The sequence below is a fragment of the Gorilla gorilla genome, chromosome 8, assembly GCF_029281585.2.
Source record: "Gorilla gorilla gorilla isolate KB3781 chromosome 8, NHGRI_mGorGor1-v2.1_pri, whole genome shotgun sequence".
NCBI classification, from domain to species: domain Eukaryota; kingdom Metazoa; phylum Chordata; class Mammalia; order Primates; family Hominidae; genus Gorilla; species Gorilla gorilla.
In genome coordinates, this window is record NC_073232.2 from 45,663,042 (window position 1) to 45,679,176 (window position 16,135).

General features: G+C 45.7%; 2 protein-coding genes across 3 annotated transcripts in view; one reads left to right on the forward strand and one right to left on the reverse strand.

The window, feature by feature from the left end:
- Window positions 1–16,135, forward strand: part of AIFM2 (AIF family member 2) — a 126,108-nt gene that overhangs the window by 49,066 nt on the left and 60,907 nt on the right. The window lies entirely within an intron of this gene.
- The window catches only part of MACROH2A2 (macroH2A.2 histone), a 59,532-nt gene that overhangs the window by 28,276 nt on the left and 15,121 nt on the right, over window positions 1–16,135 (reverse strand). Inside the window, exon 2 of the mRNA XM_004049531.4 lies at window positions 8,033–8,263. Within this exon, the coding sequence (XP_004049579.1) occupies window positions 8,033–8,204 (172 nt within the window). The 5' untranslated portion in view covers window positions 8,205–8,263. The remainder of the gene's footprint in view (window positions 1–8,032; window positions 8,264–16,135) is intronic.

A 16,135-nucleotide genomic window follows, 5' to 3' on the forward strand; every position in this document is an offset into this window, starting at 1 on the left:
CACTTACATTGGAGATGTGAACTGGGCCAACATTATCACAATTCCACAGATGAAGAAGCTGAAGTAGGAACGTGATAACCGTTCTGGGAGGCAAGCGTGTTCAGGTCAACGGGGCATTCTAGATGAGCAGCTGAGCATGCACTCTTTGCGGGACTGTGCACCCTCCTTCACCAGGCTGGGGCTAGAGACACTGTGGCTCTAGCATCACGATCACATGTGAACCTGGAGCTAGCCAGTCAGTCAGTCCATAGACTCAGGTGAGGCAGGCTGCTGTCTCTCACCCAGTGTGGCTGAGAATTTGTGCCCTCCTTTTTTGACTGTGTTGTCCCCAGCCTTCTCTTCCTGGCCATGCCTGTGGCCCCAGGTTGCCTTCCAGAGGCAGTGTGTGGGAGAGAGGGCCTTCAGAAACCACAGACATAAACCTGACAGGAGCAGTAGACTGGCCAGGGGAAGCCTACTGATGGTGGCTCGTTGGCCCCCAGGACACCAGCAGGAGAATCCAGTTCATGTGGGGGTGAAGAGCACTGCTTGCCACAGAGATTTGGGTGGGAGAGAAGAGTGGAATACTGTCACTTAAGAGTTGTGTAATGAGGGTCACTTAGAGAGGCTGTGCCTGTGTGTGGGAAGAAGGTATCTGGGGGCTGCTTGTCTCTAGGGGCATACTGCAGTGTCTGCATCAGTCCCCAGCAGCCCTTCTTCTGGGAGCTGGAGGAGGTGCCTCCCCACCTGGGACCAAGGCCTCCAGCCAGCTCTGGAGACCCTGGGGGCTCAGCTTTCCCACCAGGCTCCTTGTCTCTGTGTTTCCAGCTCTCCCCCCTCCTGCAGGGGGGCTATACCCTGTTGGTGCTGGGAATCCCTTTAGTGGTCTGGTGAGGCCCAACAACTCTTCTCAGAACAAGGTGTTTGATTAAGAAAAAAAAAGGAAAACATACATAACATACATCTACCATTTAACCATTTTAAAGGATACAATTCAATGGCATTAAGTATATTCACAATGTTGCACAACCATAACTATCCATTTCCAGAACTTTTTCATCATCCCAAATGGAAACTCTGTACCCATTAAACAATAACTCATCATTTCTCCCTCCCTCTCCCCAGCCCCTGGTAACCTCTATTCTACTTTCTGTCTGTATGAATTCACCTCTTCTAGGTATCATCTACTCTGGGTATCTCATATAAATGGAACCATACAATATTGCCCTATTGTGTCTGCCATCCTTCACATGCATAATGTTTTCAAGATTCATCCAGGTTGTAGCATGTACCAGAATTTTATTCCTTTTTGAAATATTACGGCTGAATAACAGCCCATTGTATGAATATACCACATTCTGCTTATCCATTCGTCTGTTGATCGACACTAGGTTGCTTCCACCTTTCGGCTGCTGTGAAAAATGCTGCTAAGAACATGGTTGCACAAATATCTGTTTGCGTCCTTTCTCTCTTTCTTTCTTTCTTTTCTTTTTTCTTTTTCTTTTTCTTTTTTTTTGACGCAGTTTCACTCTTGTTGCCCAGGCTGGAGTGCAATGGCGCAATCTCGGCTCACTGCAACCTCCGCCTCCCGGGTTCAAGCGATTCTTCTGCCTCAGCCTCCCCAGCAGCTGGATTACAGGCATGCACCATCACACCCAGCTAATTTTGTATTTTTAGTAGAGACGGGGTTTCTCCATGTTGGTCAGGCTGGTCTCGAACTCCCGATCTCAGGTGATCCGCCCGCCTCGGCCTCCCAAAGTGCAGGGATTACAGGCGTGAGCCACTGCGCCCGGCCGAGTCCCTGCTTTCAGTTCTCTTAGGTATATGGCTAGGAGTGGAATTGCTTGGTTGTATTGGTAATTCTATGTTTAACTTTTTTAGGAACCATCAAACTGTTATCCACAGTGGCTGCACTCTTTTTTAAAAATACATTTTTATTTTTAATCTTTGTGAGTACATGGTAGGTGTATATATGTATGGGGTACATAGATATTTTGATACAGGCATTAAATGTGTAATAATTACATCATGGAAAATGGGGTTTCCTTCTCAAGCATTTATCCTTGGTGTTACAAACCATCCAATTATACTCTTTTAGCTATTTAAAAATGTACAATTAAATTATTTTTACTATAGGCTGCACCATTTTACATTTCATTCATTCATAAGATCTGGTGGCAGCTCTAATAACTACTTTGAGTGTGAAGAGTCCCCACCCCCTTTGTCTCCCAGTCCACACCTCCCACTTCTCAACTCACTGTGGTTTGGTTCTGACCTCCCATGCCGTCCTTGCCAAGGTCACCATGACCCTGAGGTGGCTAGATCTGTTGTCCTTGTCTGGTTTTTATCAGCATGACCCTTAGGGGCTCCTGGCCTTCCCTCCCTTCCCTTGGCCTCTGACGCGTCACACACTCACATCTTTCTTCCTTATCCTCTGGCTTTCCTCAGCCTCCCTTGCCATCCTTTCCCCCTCTCCCTGGCCCACTGGGCACACTGGTGTCACTCATGCTGGGTCCTGTGCTCTCTCTGGGTGACCTCCCTCACTTCCACTGCCTTAACACACCGATGTGAACCTCCTGCTCACAGCTCCCTCCTGAGCTCCCGACACACCTAGGGGGTCTTCACTCAGTAAGAGCAATAGCCACATGGATGGAGCTGCTCATGTGTGCCAAGCGGTGCTAAGCACTTTTCATGCATTATTTTATGTAATCCTCACAGTAACATCATGAGTGGTAAAGCAATGATCCTGAGGGTTCATAGCTGATACGTGGCAGAACCAGAATCTAGGTTCAGGCCTGGTTGGATCCAGCGTTTCTATCCACTCTGCTCTTCTGGACATCTTTTTTTTTTGAGAGACAGGGCCTTGCTTGGTCACCCAGGCTGAGGAGTGCAGTGGTAGAATCATAGCTCACTGCTGCCTCAAATTCCTGGGCTCAAGGAATCCTCCCACCTCAGCCTCCCTAGCAACTGGGACTATTCAGAACATGCCACCACACCCAGTTAGGTTTTTTTTTTTTTTTTTTGAGATGGAGTTTCACTGTTGTTGCCCAGGCTGGAGTGCAACGGTGTGATCTTGGCTCACTGCAACCTCCGCCTCCCGGGTTAAAGTGACTCTTCTGCCTCAGCTTCCCAAGTAGCTGGGATGATTACAGGCATGCACCACCATGCCTGGCTTATTTTTGTATTTTTAGTAGAGATGGGGTTTCATCATGTTGGTCAGGCTAGTCTTGAACTCCTGACCTCAGGTGATCCACTCGCCTTGATCTCCCAAAGTGCTGGAATTACAGGTTTGAGCCACCGTGCCCAGCACACACCTGGTTAGTTTTTTAATTTCTTGTAGAGACGAGGTCTCACCATCTTGCCCAAGCTGGTCTGGAACTCCTGGACTCAAGTGGTCCTCCTACTTTGGCCTCCCAAAGTGTTCGGATTACAGGCATGAGCCACTCTGCCCAGCCCTCTTGGACATCTTATAGACACCAAAGCTCAACAGGTCCCAAACTGAGCCCCTCCTGCTGCAGCCTGGTTCTCATCCATTGCTCCCTACTTCAGGTACAGGCACCATTCTCCATCCACTAGCTGCTTTGCTCTCTCTTCCCCTTCCTCTTGGCAAGACTCTTTTTTTTTTTTTTTTTTGAGATGGAGTTTTGCTCTTGATGCCCAGGCTAGAGTGCAATGACGCGATCTCGGCTCACCGCAACCTCCGCCTCCTGGGTTCAAGTGATTCTCCTGCCTCAGCCTCACGAGTAGCTGGGATAACAGGCATGCACCATCACGTCCGGCTAATTTTGTATTTTTATTAGAGATGGGGTTTCTCCATGTTGGTCAGGCTGGTCTTGAACTCCTGACCTCAGGTGATCTGCCCGCCTCTGCGTCCCAAAGTGTTGGGATTACAGGCGTGAGCCACCACGTCCAGCTGGTCAGACTTCTTTTACCCATTCCCTACTCCTTTTGTCTCCAAGTCCACACCTCAATCTACTTCTCACCCCATGGCAGTGTGGCCTGAGAGAAAGTAGCTAGTCCACACCTACAAGATTCATGTCATCCTTGATGCCCCTCCCTGCGGATCCAATCCATTATGGAGTGGAGCTGACTCCACCCTCCAGAAAGCTCCCAGATTTTCCATTTCTTCTCACCATCCCCACTGTGCACCCTTGGTCCTGGCCACTGTCAGTTCTTCACAAAGTGACACTAAAACAACTCCACTGGTCTCCTGGAATCTGATCTTGCTCCTTGACAACTGATCTCTACCTAAAGCCAGAGTGATGCCTCGCAGATGCTGCCACCTCTCTTTGATGCCTCCTCTGCTGTGTGTGTGTGTGTGTGTGTGTGTGTGTGTGCGCGCGCGCGAACCCTCAATGTGGCCTTCAAGGGCCGTCACAGTCTAGCGCCTGCGGCCCTGCCCCCATTTCATCTCTCACTCCTCCCATTTCCAAGCTCTGCTCTCGGCATATTAGAAAGGGCCACACACTCTTTCAAACTTGGAGTCTTCTCCCTTACTCCCCACCTCCCTTACTATCTTCCCCTAGTTCACCCGCTCCCCCCATCTGAATCTGGCTGACTCCCTTCCCCAACCTGGCTGCCCATCAGAATCATTTGGGGGAGCTTTTAAGAATCCTGATGCACAGAAAATACCCCAGAGTCTCGGGGGTGGGACCCAGGCATCAGGATTTGAAATCAATCGATACGAGAAAATGCAGGGTTGACAACCTGGTTTAGGTCTTAACAACACTTCTGTTAGATTAGGCAGCCCTTCCCCCAACCCACACTTCCCGAAGTTCCTCTCATTCCCTGCCCGACAGCACCTGATCTTATTGTGAGGCGTTTCCTTCTTGTCCTCCTCACTAGGCTCTAAGTCCAGCAATGGGAAGGACCAAGTTAGCTGGTTTTCTGCTGTATCTTCAAGACCTGATTCAAATGAGGCACTCAGTCTAGATTTGTTTCATGAATGTGGAAGTCATTTCAAGGGTGACAGGAGGCTTCCACACTTTGACCCCCCTTCCCTAAACAGAATCAATGGATACCTCTTTAAAAAACAAACCAAAAAACAGACTAAAATCCCCCATGTCATTTACTCAACAGTAGCTTGCAATTCCACTAATATGATTCATTCCCTTGGATTAAAACACCTTGTCTCATTAAAATGCAAATTCAGCCTGAAAATACACCACCTTAATGGAATTAGTCATTTATACTTTGTCCTGAATGATTTTGTCAGCTCTTAATAGAGGGGGGAGGAGAAGAATTACCATTTATTGAGTGCATCCTATACGCCAGGTGTTTTACACATATTAGCTCATTGAATGAGGTTAAAAGAGCTAGCTCTGGAAACACCTGGAGCTCAGAGAGGTTAGGGTAACAGAGCTGGTCAATGAGTCATCCCGATTGGAACCGACATCTGAGCCTGCACTCAGTGCCTGCCTGACTTTGGGGGAGAGAAAGGGCACAAAGAAGGGAGGGAAAGGACACAGAGGACAGGCCTGGGCCTCAGGAGACCAATGTCACCTTCTCCTCCTCCACGTGGCCCAGGATGGTCTGGACACTGGGACTGGCCGGGGGCAGGAGGACTTTGGCAATGGCACCCTTGCAGGTGCTCATCCTCTCCATGTTCAACCCACTGTATAAATGGCCCAATTCTATTGCGGGAACTCTGCCTAAGGACTTACTGTGTGCGCTGACGTGGAGATGCTCAACAAATGCTCTTTGAATGGATGAACGAACAGGAAGAGGTAAGCTTTGTTTATCTCACACATCTGAACCAAAGACTAGCAGAGATGCCAGGGATTCCAAAGGCCAAATTTTGTATATGCACGGATTAGACTTTTGCCAAATGGAGGCACAGGAAGTACTTAGTTATTTTCATCACACAAATATTGGGGTAGTGTAGGGCAGTAAAACTGCGTGGCTTGAGGTCGAGGGCGTGGGGGAGTCCTAGTTCCCCATCTGGAAGCTGTGGGATCTTGGAGTTAACTCAGTGTCTTCCAGTCCCAGTGGGTGACACACACCTAACAGGTTGTTTTAAAGCCTCATAAACTCTTCTCAAAGTCTGTTCTCTCCCTGTCTCAGCTGGGAGGTTTTCCCATCAGATTCCTTGGCCTCACTCCAGATCCAGTGAATCAGACCCTTTGAGAGTGTATCCAGGAACTTGCATTTTATTTTTTATTTTTATTTTTGTATTATTATTATTTTTTAGTAGAGATGGGGTTTCACCGTGTTAGCTAGGATGGTCTCGATCTCCTGACCTCGTGATCTGCCCTCCTCGGCCTCCCAAGTGCTGGGATTACAGGCGTGAGCCACCGCGCCCGGCCTTTATTTTTTGAGACGGAGTCTCGCTCTGTCACCTAGGCTGGAGTGCAGTGGTGTGATCTCAGCTCACTGCAACCTCCAACTCCTGGGTTCAAGTGATTCTCCTGCCTCAGCCTCCCAGGTAGCTGGGATTACTGCCTGTAATCCCAGTAGCTGCCATCACGCCTGGCTAATTTTTGTATTTTTAGTAGAGATGGGGTGTCACCATATTGGCCAGGCTGGTCTCGAACTCCTGACCTCAGGTGATCCACCCGCCTCAGCTTCCCAAAGTGCTGGGATTACAGGTGTGAGCCACTGTGCCTGGCGGGAACTTGCATTTGAAACAAGCATTCCCCACATCTTTTGGCTTGAGGTTAAAAGACTGGCTACAATCTTGCTATTCAACATGTGGTCCCTGGACCAGCAGCATCATTATCACCTGGGAGTTTGAGGAATGGAGTCTCAGGTGCCACCCTGCCCTTGTCAACAAGATCCCTGCGTGACCCCACTTGGAAAAGAACTGCTTTTCAGAGCCCTCCAGCTCTCCCCAACCTCCTAAAGGAGGGAAGGACTTTTAGCTCAGGAGCAAGGCTTTCATTTCATAAGAGGAAGGCTCACGATGCAGAGGTCTGCCTGGTGGAAGCTCTGGGGGGAGGACATTTCCATGCACGGATCAAGGAAAATCTTTCACCAATAAATGTTGGTTGGTGGGCGATGGGGACTAAGAGGGCAGGGCAGGACTGAGCATCTAAAGAGGAAAAACCAGCAGAAAAGAGGAATCTGGGGACAGAAGAGAGGACCAGCCCTGCCACAGCCCAGAGGAATTCATGCAGTGAGGCTTGCCTCCCCAGTGTTAGACCGTCTGGGGAGGTTTGCTTTTTAACCTGGCAGAATTTCCAAGGAACTTAACCTTGGTGTCTAGGGAATTTGTTAACCTTGGGCAAAGTCAGAGACATTGTTGCTCGTGGCTATTACCCAACAAGGGACTAAATCATACTTATTGTACATATATATTTATATATTTTATTTGTAAATATTTCTGAAAAGCACCCCGGATATTGTAAAGTTTGGTTTCTATTTAACTATGATATACGAGAACAACAACAAGAAAGCTAAAGAGAAAGTTACTAAGATAAAGAACACACACAGCAAAATCTCATCTTTCAGTAAAAAAATTAACTTTAACAACAAATATGGGAAACTATTTTCTGTGCACCCCTATTAGACGAGAATCACCTCAGTGAAGGAGAGCAAAATTAGAACATTACATCGGCTTCATGGCAGCACCCGAAAGATGCTTTTAATGATGAGATAAATGTTATTTATGGACCCTGAGTCCCAGTTTAAATATACCAGGAAAACTAATGTTTAATGAGCAATTTGATGTAAAAAGACTCCCTTTTACAAAATGAATATCAAATCCCCCATTCTCCCTGCAGTTTATTTTCTTCAGGAGCTTAGATATTTATATATTGCATTCGCTTAAAGCAAGACACATCTTTTGCAGGACTGGTCTAGGAGGGCCACTTACTTGATTGTGGGTTCTCTGCCTTCCATACTGATCACCTGTCCTTCCTATACCCTCTTCTCTCCCCTAAAGTCTGCAGAAGTTGATTTTAGCCAAGCAGGCCAGTTGCAACCCTGTCACCACCCACAGTAGCCTTGAGCCAGCCAAAAGGCAATTTGGAGCATCCCTCCCCAGCCTGCGAGGGGGACCCAGGGGAGGGTGGGGACCTGGGAGCAGGCAGTCTCCTTTGCGTGTCCTCATTACCTGCCAGGTACTCAATGACTGCCGCCATGTAGACAGGGGCGCCCACGCTGATCCGGTACTTGAACGTCCCTTTCTTCAGATAACGCATCAGCCTCCCCACTGGAAAGATGACACCTGCCCTGGCTGAACGGGACAGCTTGGACATTTTCTTCTTCCCACTCCGGCCCGACATCTTGCTTCAGTTTCCCTCTCAGCTTGCTGACACAGTGGCCTCCCAGCACTAACACAATGCTAAAAAGGAAAGAAGACAGAGTTGAGGAAGGGTAGTTGGCAAACATCTTGGGCACAGTGGCATGGCCCTTGGGCACCACGGTGACACCTCTGACTGCCCTGGGGAGGCAGCTGAAACCTGGCTGCTACTGCAGGTGCAGGAGGCACGGAGTCAGGCATGGGGTCTCTGAAGGGCATGGGCAAGCCCACCCACAAACATCCCTCCCCCACCAAAGCAGCCTGACCTCAAGAGGAAAGGCCACAGAAAACTGTCACTGAATAGGGAGGTCTCGGTCCTGTGGTCAGCTGAACAATGATCCCCAAAGAGGTCCATTTCCTCATCCCCAGAACCTGTGACTGTTATCTTATATGACAGAGACTTTGCAGATGGGATTAAGCTAAGGGTCTTGAGATGGGTAGGTTTATCTTGGATTATGTGGATGGGGCTAACATAATTGCCTTAGAAGACGGAGGCAGGGGGTCAGAGTGGGCAGTAAGAGATGTGAGAACAGAAGGAAAAGTATTTTCCCCTCAAAGCCATCAGAAGGAATTAGTCCTGCTGATAACTTGACTTTAGCCCAGTAAGGCTAATTTTGGACTTCTGACCCCTGAACTATAAGAGAATAAATTTGTATTGTTTTAAACACTAAGTTTGGGGTAATTTGTTCCAGCAACAACAAGAAAACTAATACAATTCCTCTTGGCTTATATGACTTTGCCCATTATAATGGTTAGTGTATTAGTCTGTTCTCACACTGCTAATAAAGATGTATCCAAGACTGGGTAATTTATAAAGAAACAGAGGTTTAATGCACTCACAGTTCCACGTGGCTGGGGAGGCCTCACAATCATAGTGGAAGGTGAAAGGCACATCTTATATGGCAGTAGACAAGAGAGAATGAGAACCAAGCGAAAGGGGTTTCCTCTTATAAACCCATCAGATCTCGTGAGACTTATTCGCTACCATGAGAATGGTATGGGGGAAACCACCCCCATGATTCAATTATCTCCCACCAGGTCCCTCCCACAACATGTGGGAATTATGGGAGCTACAATTCAAGATGAGATTTGGGTGGGGACACGGCCAAACCATCCGTTAGGTTTGACAGACATAACTGAGAGCTGATGTGTATTTTTTAGACACTTTTCTAAATCCTGCAATAATGTAGCACTCTTAGAAATGGAAACAGGCCAGAAGAGGCAGTTTTACTGAATATGTGTGGTATGCAAACATAGCAAATGAAAAGCCATAATGCAGCCTGAGCGTCTGTTCCTTGGAATGAGGAATCCAGGTTGATTTTGGGGAGAAACTTCACAGTCAGCACAAAGAGGTGAATTCAGCACCAGGAACTAAGAGAGAAACATTCACTGTTGCTTAAGGAAGCTGTCTTTTGTGTGAAGATAAAATAATCACATATTCCTGGACAGAGTCTTTGTAAGCCCACCCACAATCTAGAAAATTGTAGTAGATCTTGGGTAGGCTTGGTCTGCTGGTTGACAGAGTACTGTAACCGACAAATGGAATATAATCTTCAGTAAGTAAAAGCAAATTACAAGGGACAAACGGTCAGGAGCAAAGAAAAGGAAAATGACATTTTCTAGGAAATGTGTTAATATATCAAAGCTCTCTTCCCCAAGGTCAATGGCGTTCTCAGGGGCCGTTTCCTCTGGAGATGAAAAATGAGAAAGTCAGGAACAAATTGAAATTGGTTCTATCCATTGATCCTGGTTAGGTCATCATACCAACAGGCAAGATGGCAAAGGAAAGGAGGGTCCAAGAAAGTCGCTAAATATGACAGAAGAAGATACTAAATGAATGCTTGGTTGATATGAAATAGATACAAAACCAGAATTTACTTAATAGGTGAAAGAGTGAACAGATTTCAATTTTCTAAAGCATCTGATAACTCCATTACGACCAAGGAGACTATATTAAAAGCTCTGAAATTAGCAACAAAGCCCTTTCTCAACTCTCACCTGTCCCCGAAGTGAATGATTCAAGTTTGGGGCATTTTAGTATATACTTCATATACATTACTTAAAATGCTCATATGTACTTAATACTCCCCTATTTTATACTTCATATGTCGTTTTGCCACCAAAGGATGTAGCTATTCATCAGTTAGGTACAAACAAAGATGAGAGAAGTGCCTTAGACTATTATCTCTTTGACTGCAAGGCCCAGGGATCAGGCAATGTTGCCATGTTGTTTTATCACGTTGTTTCTTCATCTGGAAGAAACAAGATCTTCCACCTTTGCCGTGCTGCTGCTGTCTGTGGCTGCTCACTCTCATAAATCCACTTGCAGGGGTTTTCTCTTTGAGGAAGCAAGCAACTATGTGTTAGGTAAATGTATGGAGGGCCTGCTGTTAGCCCTGTCGCAGGAAAGAGGGGAAACAGACAGCATTGCTAAGTGGTCCCTGTCCTCACATAGCACGTGTGTGCTATCTGGGTTGTGGTGCTCTAAATGGAGGTGGCTCTTGCTATAGTGGAAGGAGCCCAGGACTGCGGAACAGAAAGTCCTGGGCATAGCGCCGCTTCTACATAACTACAGTCATGCACCCCACAATGACCGCATATGACGGTGGTCCCGTATGATCATAATGGAGCTGAAAAATTCCTATGCCCTAGTGACATCTTTTTGTTGTTGTTGTTGTTGTTGTTGTTGTTGTTTGGGAAGGAGTCTTGCTCTGTCCCCTAGGCTGGAGTGCAGTGGTGCAATCTCGGCTCATTGCAACTTCTGCCTCCGGGGTTCAAACGATTCTCCTGCCTCAGCCTCCCAAGTAGCTGGGACTATCAGCGTGCACCACCATGCCTGGCTAATTTTTGTATTTTTAGTAGAGACGAGGTTTCACCATGTTGGCCAGGCTGGTCTCAAACTCCTGACCTCAAGTGATCCATCTTCCTCAGCCTCCCAAAGTGGTGGGATTACAGGTGTGAGCCACCACACCCGGCCAACCTAGTGACATCCTAACGGCACAGCACAATTCCTTACTCACGTGTTTGTGGTGACGCTGATGTAAACAAACCTACTGTGCTGCCAGTCATATAAAAGTCTAGCACATATAATTATGTGTAGTATATAATACTTGATAACAAATGACCATGTTACTGGTACTCCTTCTACTTATTAAAAACAAAGTAAACTGTAAACCAGCCTTAAATGGGTCCTTCAGGAGGTATTCCAGAAGGAGGCATTATTATTACAGGAGATGACAGCTCCGTGCGTGTTATTGTCCCTAAAGCCTTTCCAGTGGACAAGATGTGAAGGTGGAAGACAGTGTTATTGATGACCCTGACTCTGTGTAGGCCTAGGCTAATGTGTATGTGTCTTATTTTTTTTTAACAGAAGTTTAAAAAGTTAAAAAAAATTTTAATAGAAAAATGCTTATAAACTTCAAGTATAATAATAATAAAATAAAAAGAAAAATGCTTATAGAGTAAGACTATAAAGAAGGAAAATATGTGTAGTAGCTGTGCAATGTATTTGTGTTTTAAGCTAAGTGTTATTACAAAAGAGTCAAAAACTTTAAAAAGGTTAAAAAGTTTATAAAGTAAAAAAAATACAGTAAGCTAAGGTTAATGTATTATTGGATAATTTATTGGAAAATTTATTATTGGATAGGGTTAATTTATTATTAAGGAAAATATTCTCTTTTAAATGTAGTGTAGCTTACACGTACGGTATAAAGTCTACAGTAGTGTACAATAATGTCCCGGGCCTTCACATTCACTCACCACTCACTCACTCACCCAGAGTACTTCTAGTCCTGCAAGCTCTATTCATGGCAAGTGCCCTATACATGTGTACTGCTGTTTACATTTTATACTGTATTTTACTGTCCTTTTCTAAGTTTAGAGACACAAAAACTTACCATTGTGTTACCATTGCCTGCAGTATTCAGTATGGTAAGATGCTGAGCAGGTTTGTAGCCCAGAAGCAACACATCATAGGATTATAGCCTAGGTGTGCAGGAGGCTGTACCATCTAGGTTTGTGAAGTCCACTCTATGCTGTTTGCACAATGACAAAATCACCTAACGATGCATTTCTCAGAACGTACCCCTTTCGTTAAGTGATGCATGACTGTAGTTATGTGAGCTTCATATGTTATTTATTTGGACCTCAGTGGCCTCCTCTGTAAAACAGGGCAGGTAGCCAACATCCTTACAGTTGTTCTGCTCTTAAACATCCTGATTTTTCTGAAAGGCACTTTACAATGATTTTGGTAGAGAAGCTTAGGCTCTTTAAGCAGTCGGTTCTAAAGACTTAAGAGCCTACACAGGCTCATAAAGGTGCATTAGTGACTCTCCTAAGCCAATTATGTGCTTTTCTCAGTTAATGGTAAGTGGGATTGGAGGATGATTACTAAGTCTGGTTGTCAAGAAAACCACCTGAAAAGCCCATCACAGGGTGGACGTGCTCTGTGAATATGGTGTGTGCTGGCTGGTCTTAATCTCTCCCTACCATGCTTCCACCAGAGTATGCTGCATGAAGTACAAACACCACAAGGGCAGGGACACCCCCTGTGCGCACGCGCACACACACACACACGCATGCACGTGCACACACACACGCATGCACGTGCACACACGCATACACGCACGCACTCACACACACGGACACATGCACATGCACACAGACACACGTGCACACAGACACACACACACACACACACTTTCCTCAAAACAGCCAGAGAATGACTAGGTGTGCAGGATAAAGCCATTTAGGGACTTTCCTACTATTAGCTGCCAAGAGAAGTCACAAATTGCCCTAAAAATTGGAACTTAGGACTAGGAGTATAAGAAAAGCAAGTGACTTTAGGGGACGGATGCCTAAAACACTCATGAAGAGGCCAGGCGTGGTGGCTTACACCTGTAATCCCTCCATTTTGGGAGGTTAAGGTGGGTGGATCACCTGAGGTCAGGAGTTTGAGCCTGGGCAACATGATGAAACCCTGACTCTACTAAAATACAAAATATTAGCCGGGCGTGGTGGCGGGTGCCTGTAATCCCAGCTACTCTGGAGGCTGAGGCAAAAGAATCACTTGAACCCGGGAGGTGGAGGTTGCAGTGAACCGAGATTGTACCATTGCACTCCTGCTGGGCAACGACAGCGAAACTCCGTCTCAAAAACAAACAAACAAACAAAACTCAACACTCATGAAGATAAAATAGCCAAGTAAGGAAAATCAAAGTAGGAACAAGTAGAGAAACATACCACCTGCACATTGTAAAAAAGTACCTAAATATAAGAATCATCCTGAACATGGTACTTTATAATAAGTTTTTCCCTCTGTGGCTTCCAGACTTCCCTCTAAGTGAGGGCCTTAGAGGAAATCCCCCTGGGTGGGGGATGCAGCTCCATCTGAAGTCTAAGTGTGAGACGGACTGACTTACGCATGTATTTTAAGCAGGACTGGAGAGTTCTCTATGCCTGCCAAACCCATCTTTTCAGGTCTTGTGCGGAATTTAAGCAGCCAGGCACCTATCTCCCAGGCCCTCCTGGGGACTCAGGGCTGTGAGGTCCCTGGACACGGACAGTAAGAATTAGAGCACATCCAGGAATCCCTAGGGGAAGCAAGGAAGGGCTTATGGAGCCGACATGTTACATCTACCAGAGCCCACCGACGGCAGGAAGTGCTGAGCCTCTGGGGCCACTCCAGAGAAGACCCTGCTTTCTAAAGACCACCTCTCCCCAAAGCCTGTGCTGGATTATGCCTGGAGTTATGATAAATTATAACCCTGAACTTCCTTCTTTCCCAGGCCACCCTTTCCTCCAACTCTATTCCGTCTTGGGAAGTCAGGAGTCAAAAACTTGAATGGGTTTTTATCCACATCCTGGTAATTGGAGTCTCGGTGTAGGCCTCCTGTCTAAAAAGAACCACTGCAAGGTGAAAATTTGTTTTCTTCAGGCTAATATTAAATGTTTACATTTAAGTATTAGCCTGAAGGAAACAATTTCTGCTCTAAGACAATTTCCCTCTGATCAGGCAAAGCTTAAGGACTACAATACACTAAGTTTACATGTTTGGAGAGAATATGGCTGGACGCAGCTCTTGGTGTCCTCAGAGACACCATGTGGGCAATCCCTGGAGGCCACGCGGCTCTGTTCAGGTGGCCCCATCTTCCCAGATGCACGTGGGATATAGAGGAAACCAGACAAACCCTGAATCTGCAATGTACCTGTCCTTTCATAGCAGAAAGACCAAGGTATACAGTCTTATAATTGCTCGTAGAGTGGATCAGAGCATTTCAAGCATGTTAACGGTGAGAAACAGGGAGGTAACACTCCAGACTCAGAGAAGAAGAGGGAGAATGTAGGGCTCCTGGCTCGTTCCCCCGAACCCCCAGGAGCACAGCAACGGGAAGCACATCGTTGGTCTTGTGTGTGCTGGGGAAGAGGGCGTATTCAGACTCTGTTGTTTCAGAATTTATTTCTAGGTTTGGCTTTTAAGCCCATAACAACACCGACAGGTTAGATTTTATATATAACACCGGGTAAATATGAAGTTGCAGCACTGACTCAGACACGGGCAATAAACTCACACCAGACTATTCAAATAACTGCCGTATTTCACTGATTTTATGATGCACTTTTATTTTTTAACATTTTACTGTCTCTAGAAGTTGGTATGCATCTTGCAATCGATACCATCATAGATTCAATCTAAGACAGTATTTATGGAGCATTTATTATTGAACAAGAAACTACATTAGATGTTGTTAAATTTATATGACCCTTGTCCTCCAATATTTTCCAATGAAGTTGCCTGACAGACCAAAATGAAGTTTCAAATAGATGTCAGAGCCATGGTTCCCAAACTGTGCACCAGGGTACACTGGGGCAATCAACAAACCCACAGAAGCACTGCAGGAAGCTTTCCCTTGAATACAGCCATAGTTGGCCTCTGTGGGACCCCACCACTACCAGCTCCCGATGGTTCAGTTTCAACAGTAGGGTGCACTATGTTCCTTTAGATGATCCCATTTTTTTCTTGCAAAGCTGGGTTTTTGGCTGTTGCTGTGATTAAAAGCGAGTGTTGGGTGAAAGTCAATACAGAACAGAAAATGAGGGTGGCAGTGTCCAATCTGACTCCAAGGTCTGGGTACCTGTGCAGTGCCCAACAGCTGTACACATCCTATTTGTAATTCATTGTGGTTATTTAAGAACAGAATAAGAATACTTTTTCCTTTTAATTCATGTGTATTATTTTCCCATATGGCTAGTACGATGTTAGAACATGAATACTTATTAAGTTGTTTGGGCCTCAACACTTCATAAATGAAACAGGCAGGCATTTCCTCTGCCCTAGTGGTATCAAGAACATGCTGGAGACATGAAGAACTCTGAGAAAGTGAGAGAATTTCTATGCTAGGGCCCACCACCAACAAGCTTAAACCTATACTTCTGACTTGCTCAAGGTTACCCTAAAGTAAGGAAAATAAGAAAGTTAAAGAAATTATTTAAATATTTTGAGTTTATCTTTAAATCTGAGGAATATTTGCACATAGTAAAAAAAAAGCAAAAAGGAATCAAAACGTATAAAATGAAGAGCAACAGTTTCTCACTCATTGGTCTCATTGAGAGAGACAAGTACAGGCGACAAGGGTTAATTTCAGTTCTGGTGGCTACCTCCAAAACTCTCATGCTTATACCTCCACTTCTTGATCTATTTTCATTTTTAGACAGTCTCTATCTGTGCCGAAGAAGGATGAGACCTTAACCCACCTTCCTCCTCCCTTTTCAATTGTTGACAGTTATTTTTTCAGTTTTATTTCCTCCACTGATCGCCTTGGAAACTTGAAGTAATACTGTACACTCCAATCTCTGTTTCTGACTTCATCAACTTTGGGGATTATCTCTCATGTCATCATCATATGAGAGGAGGAT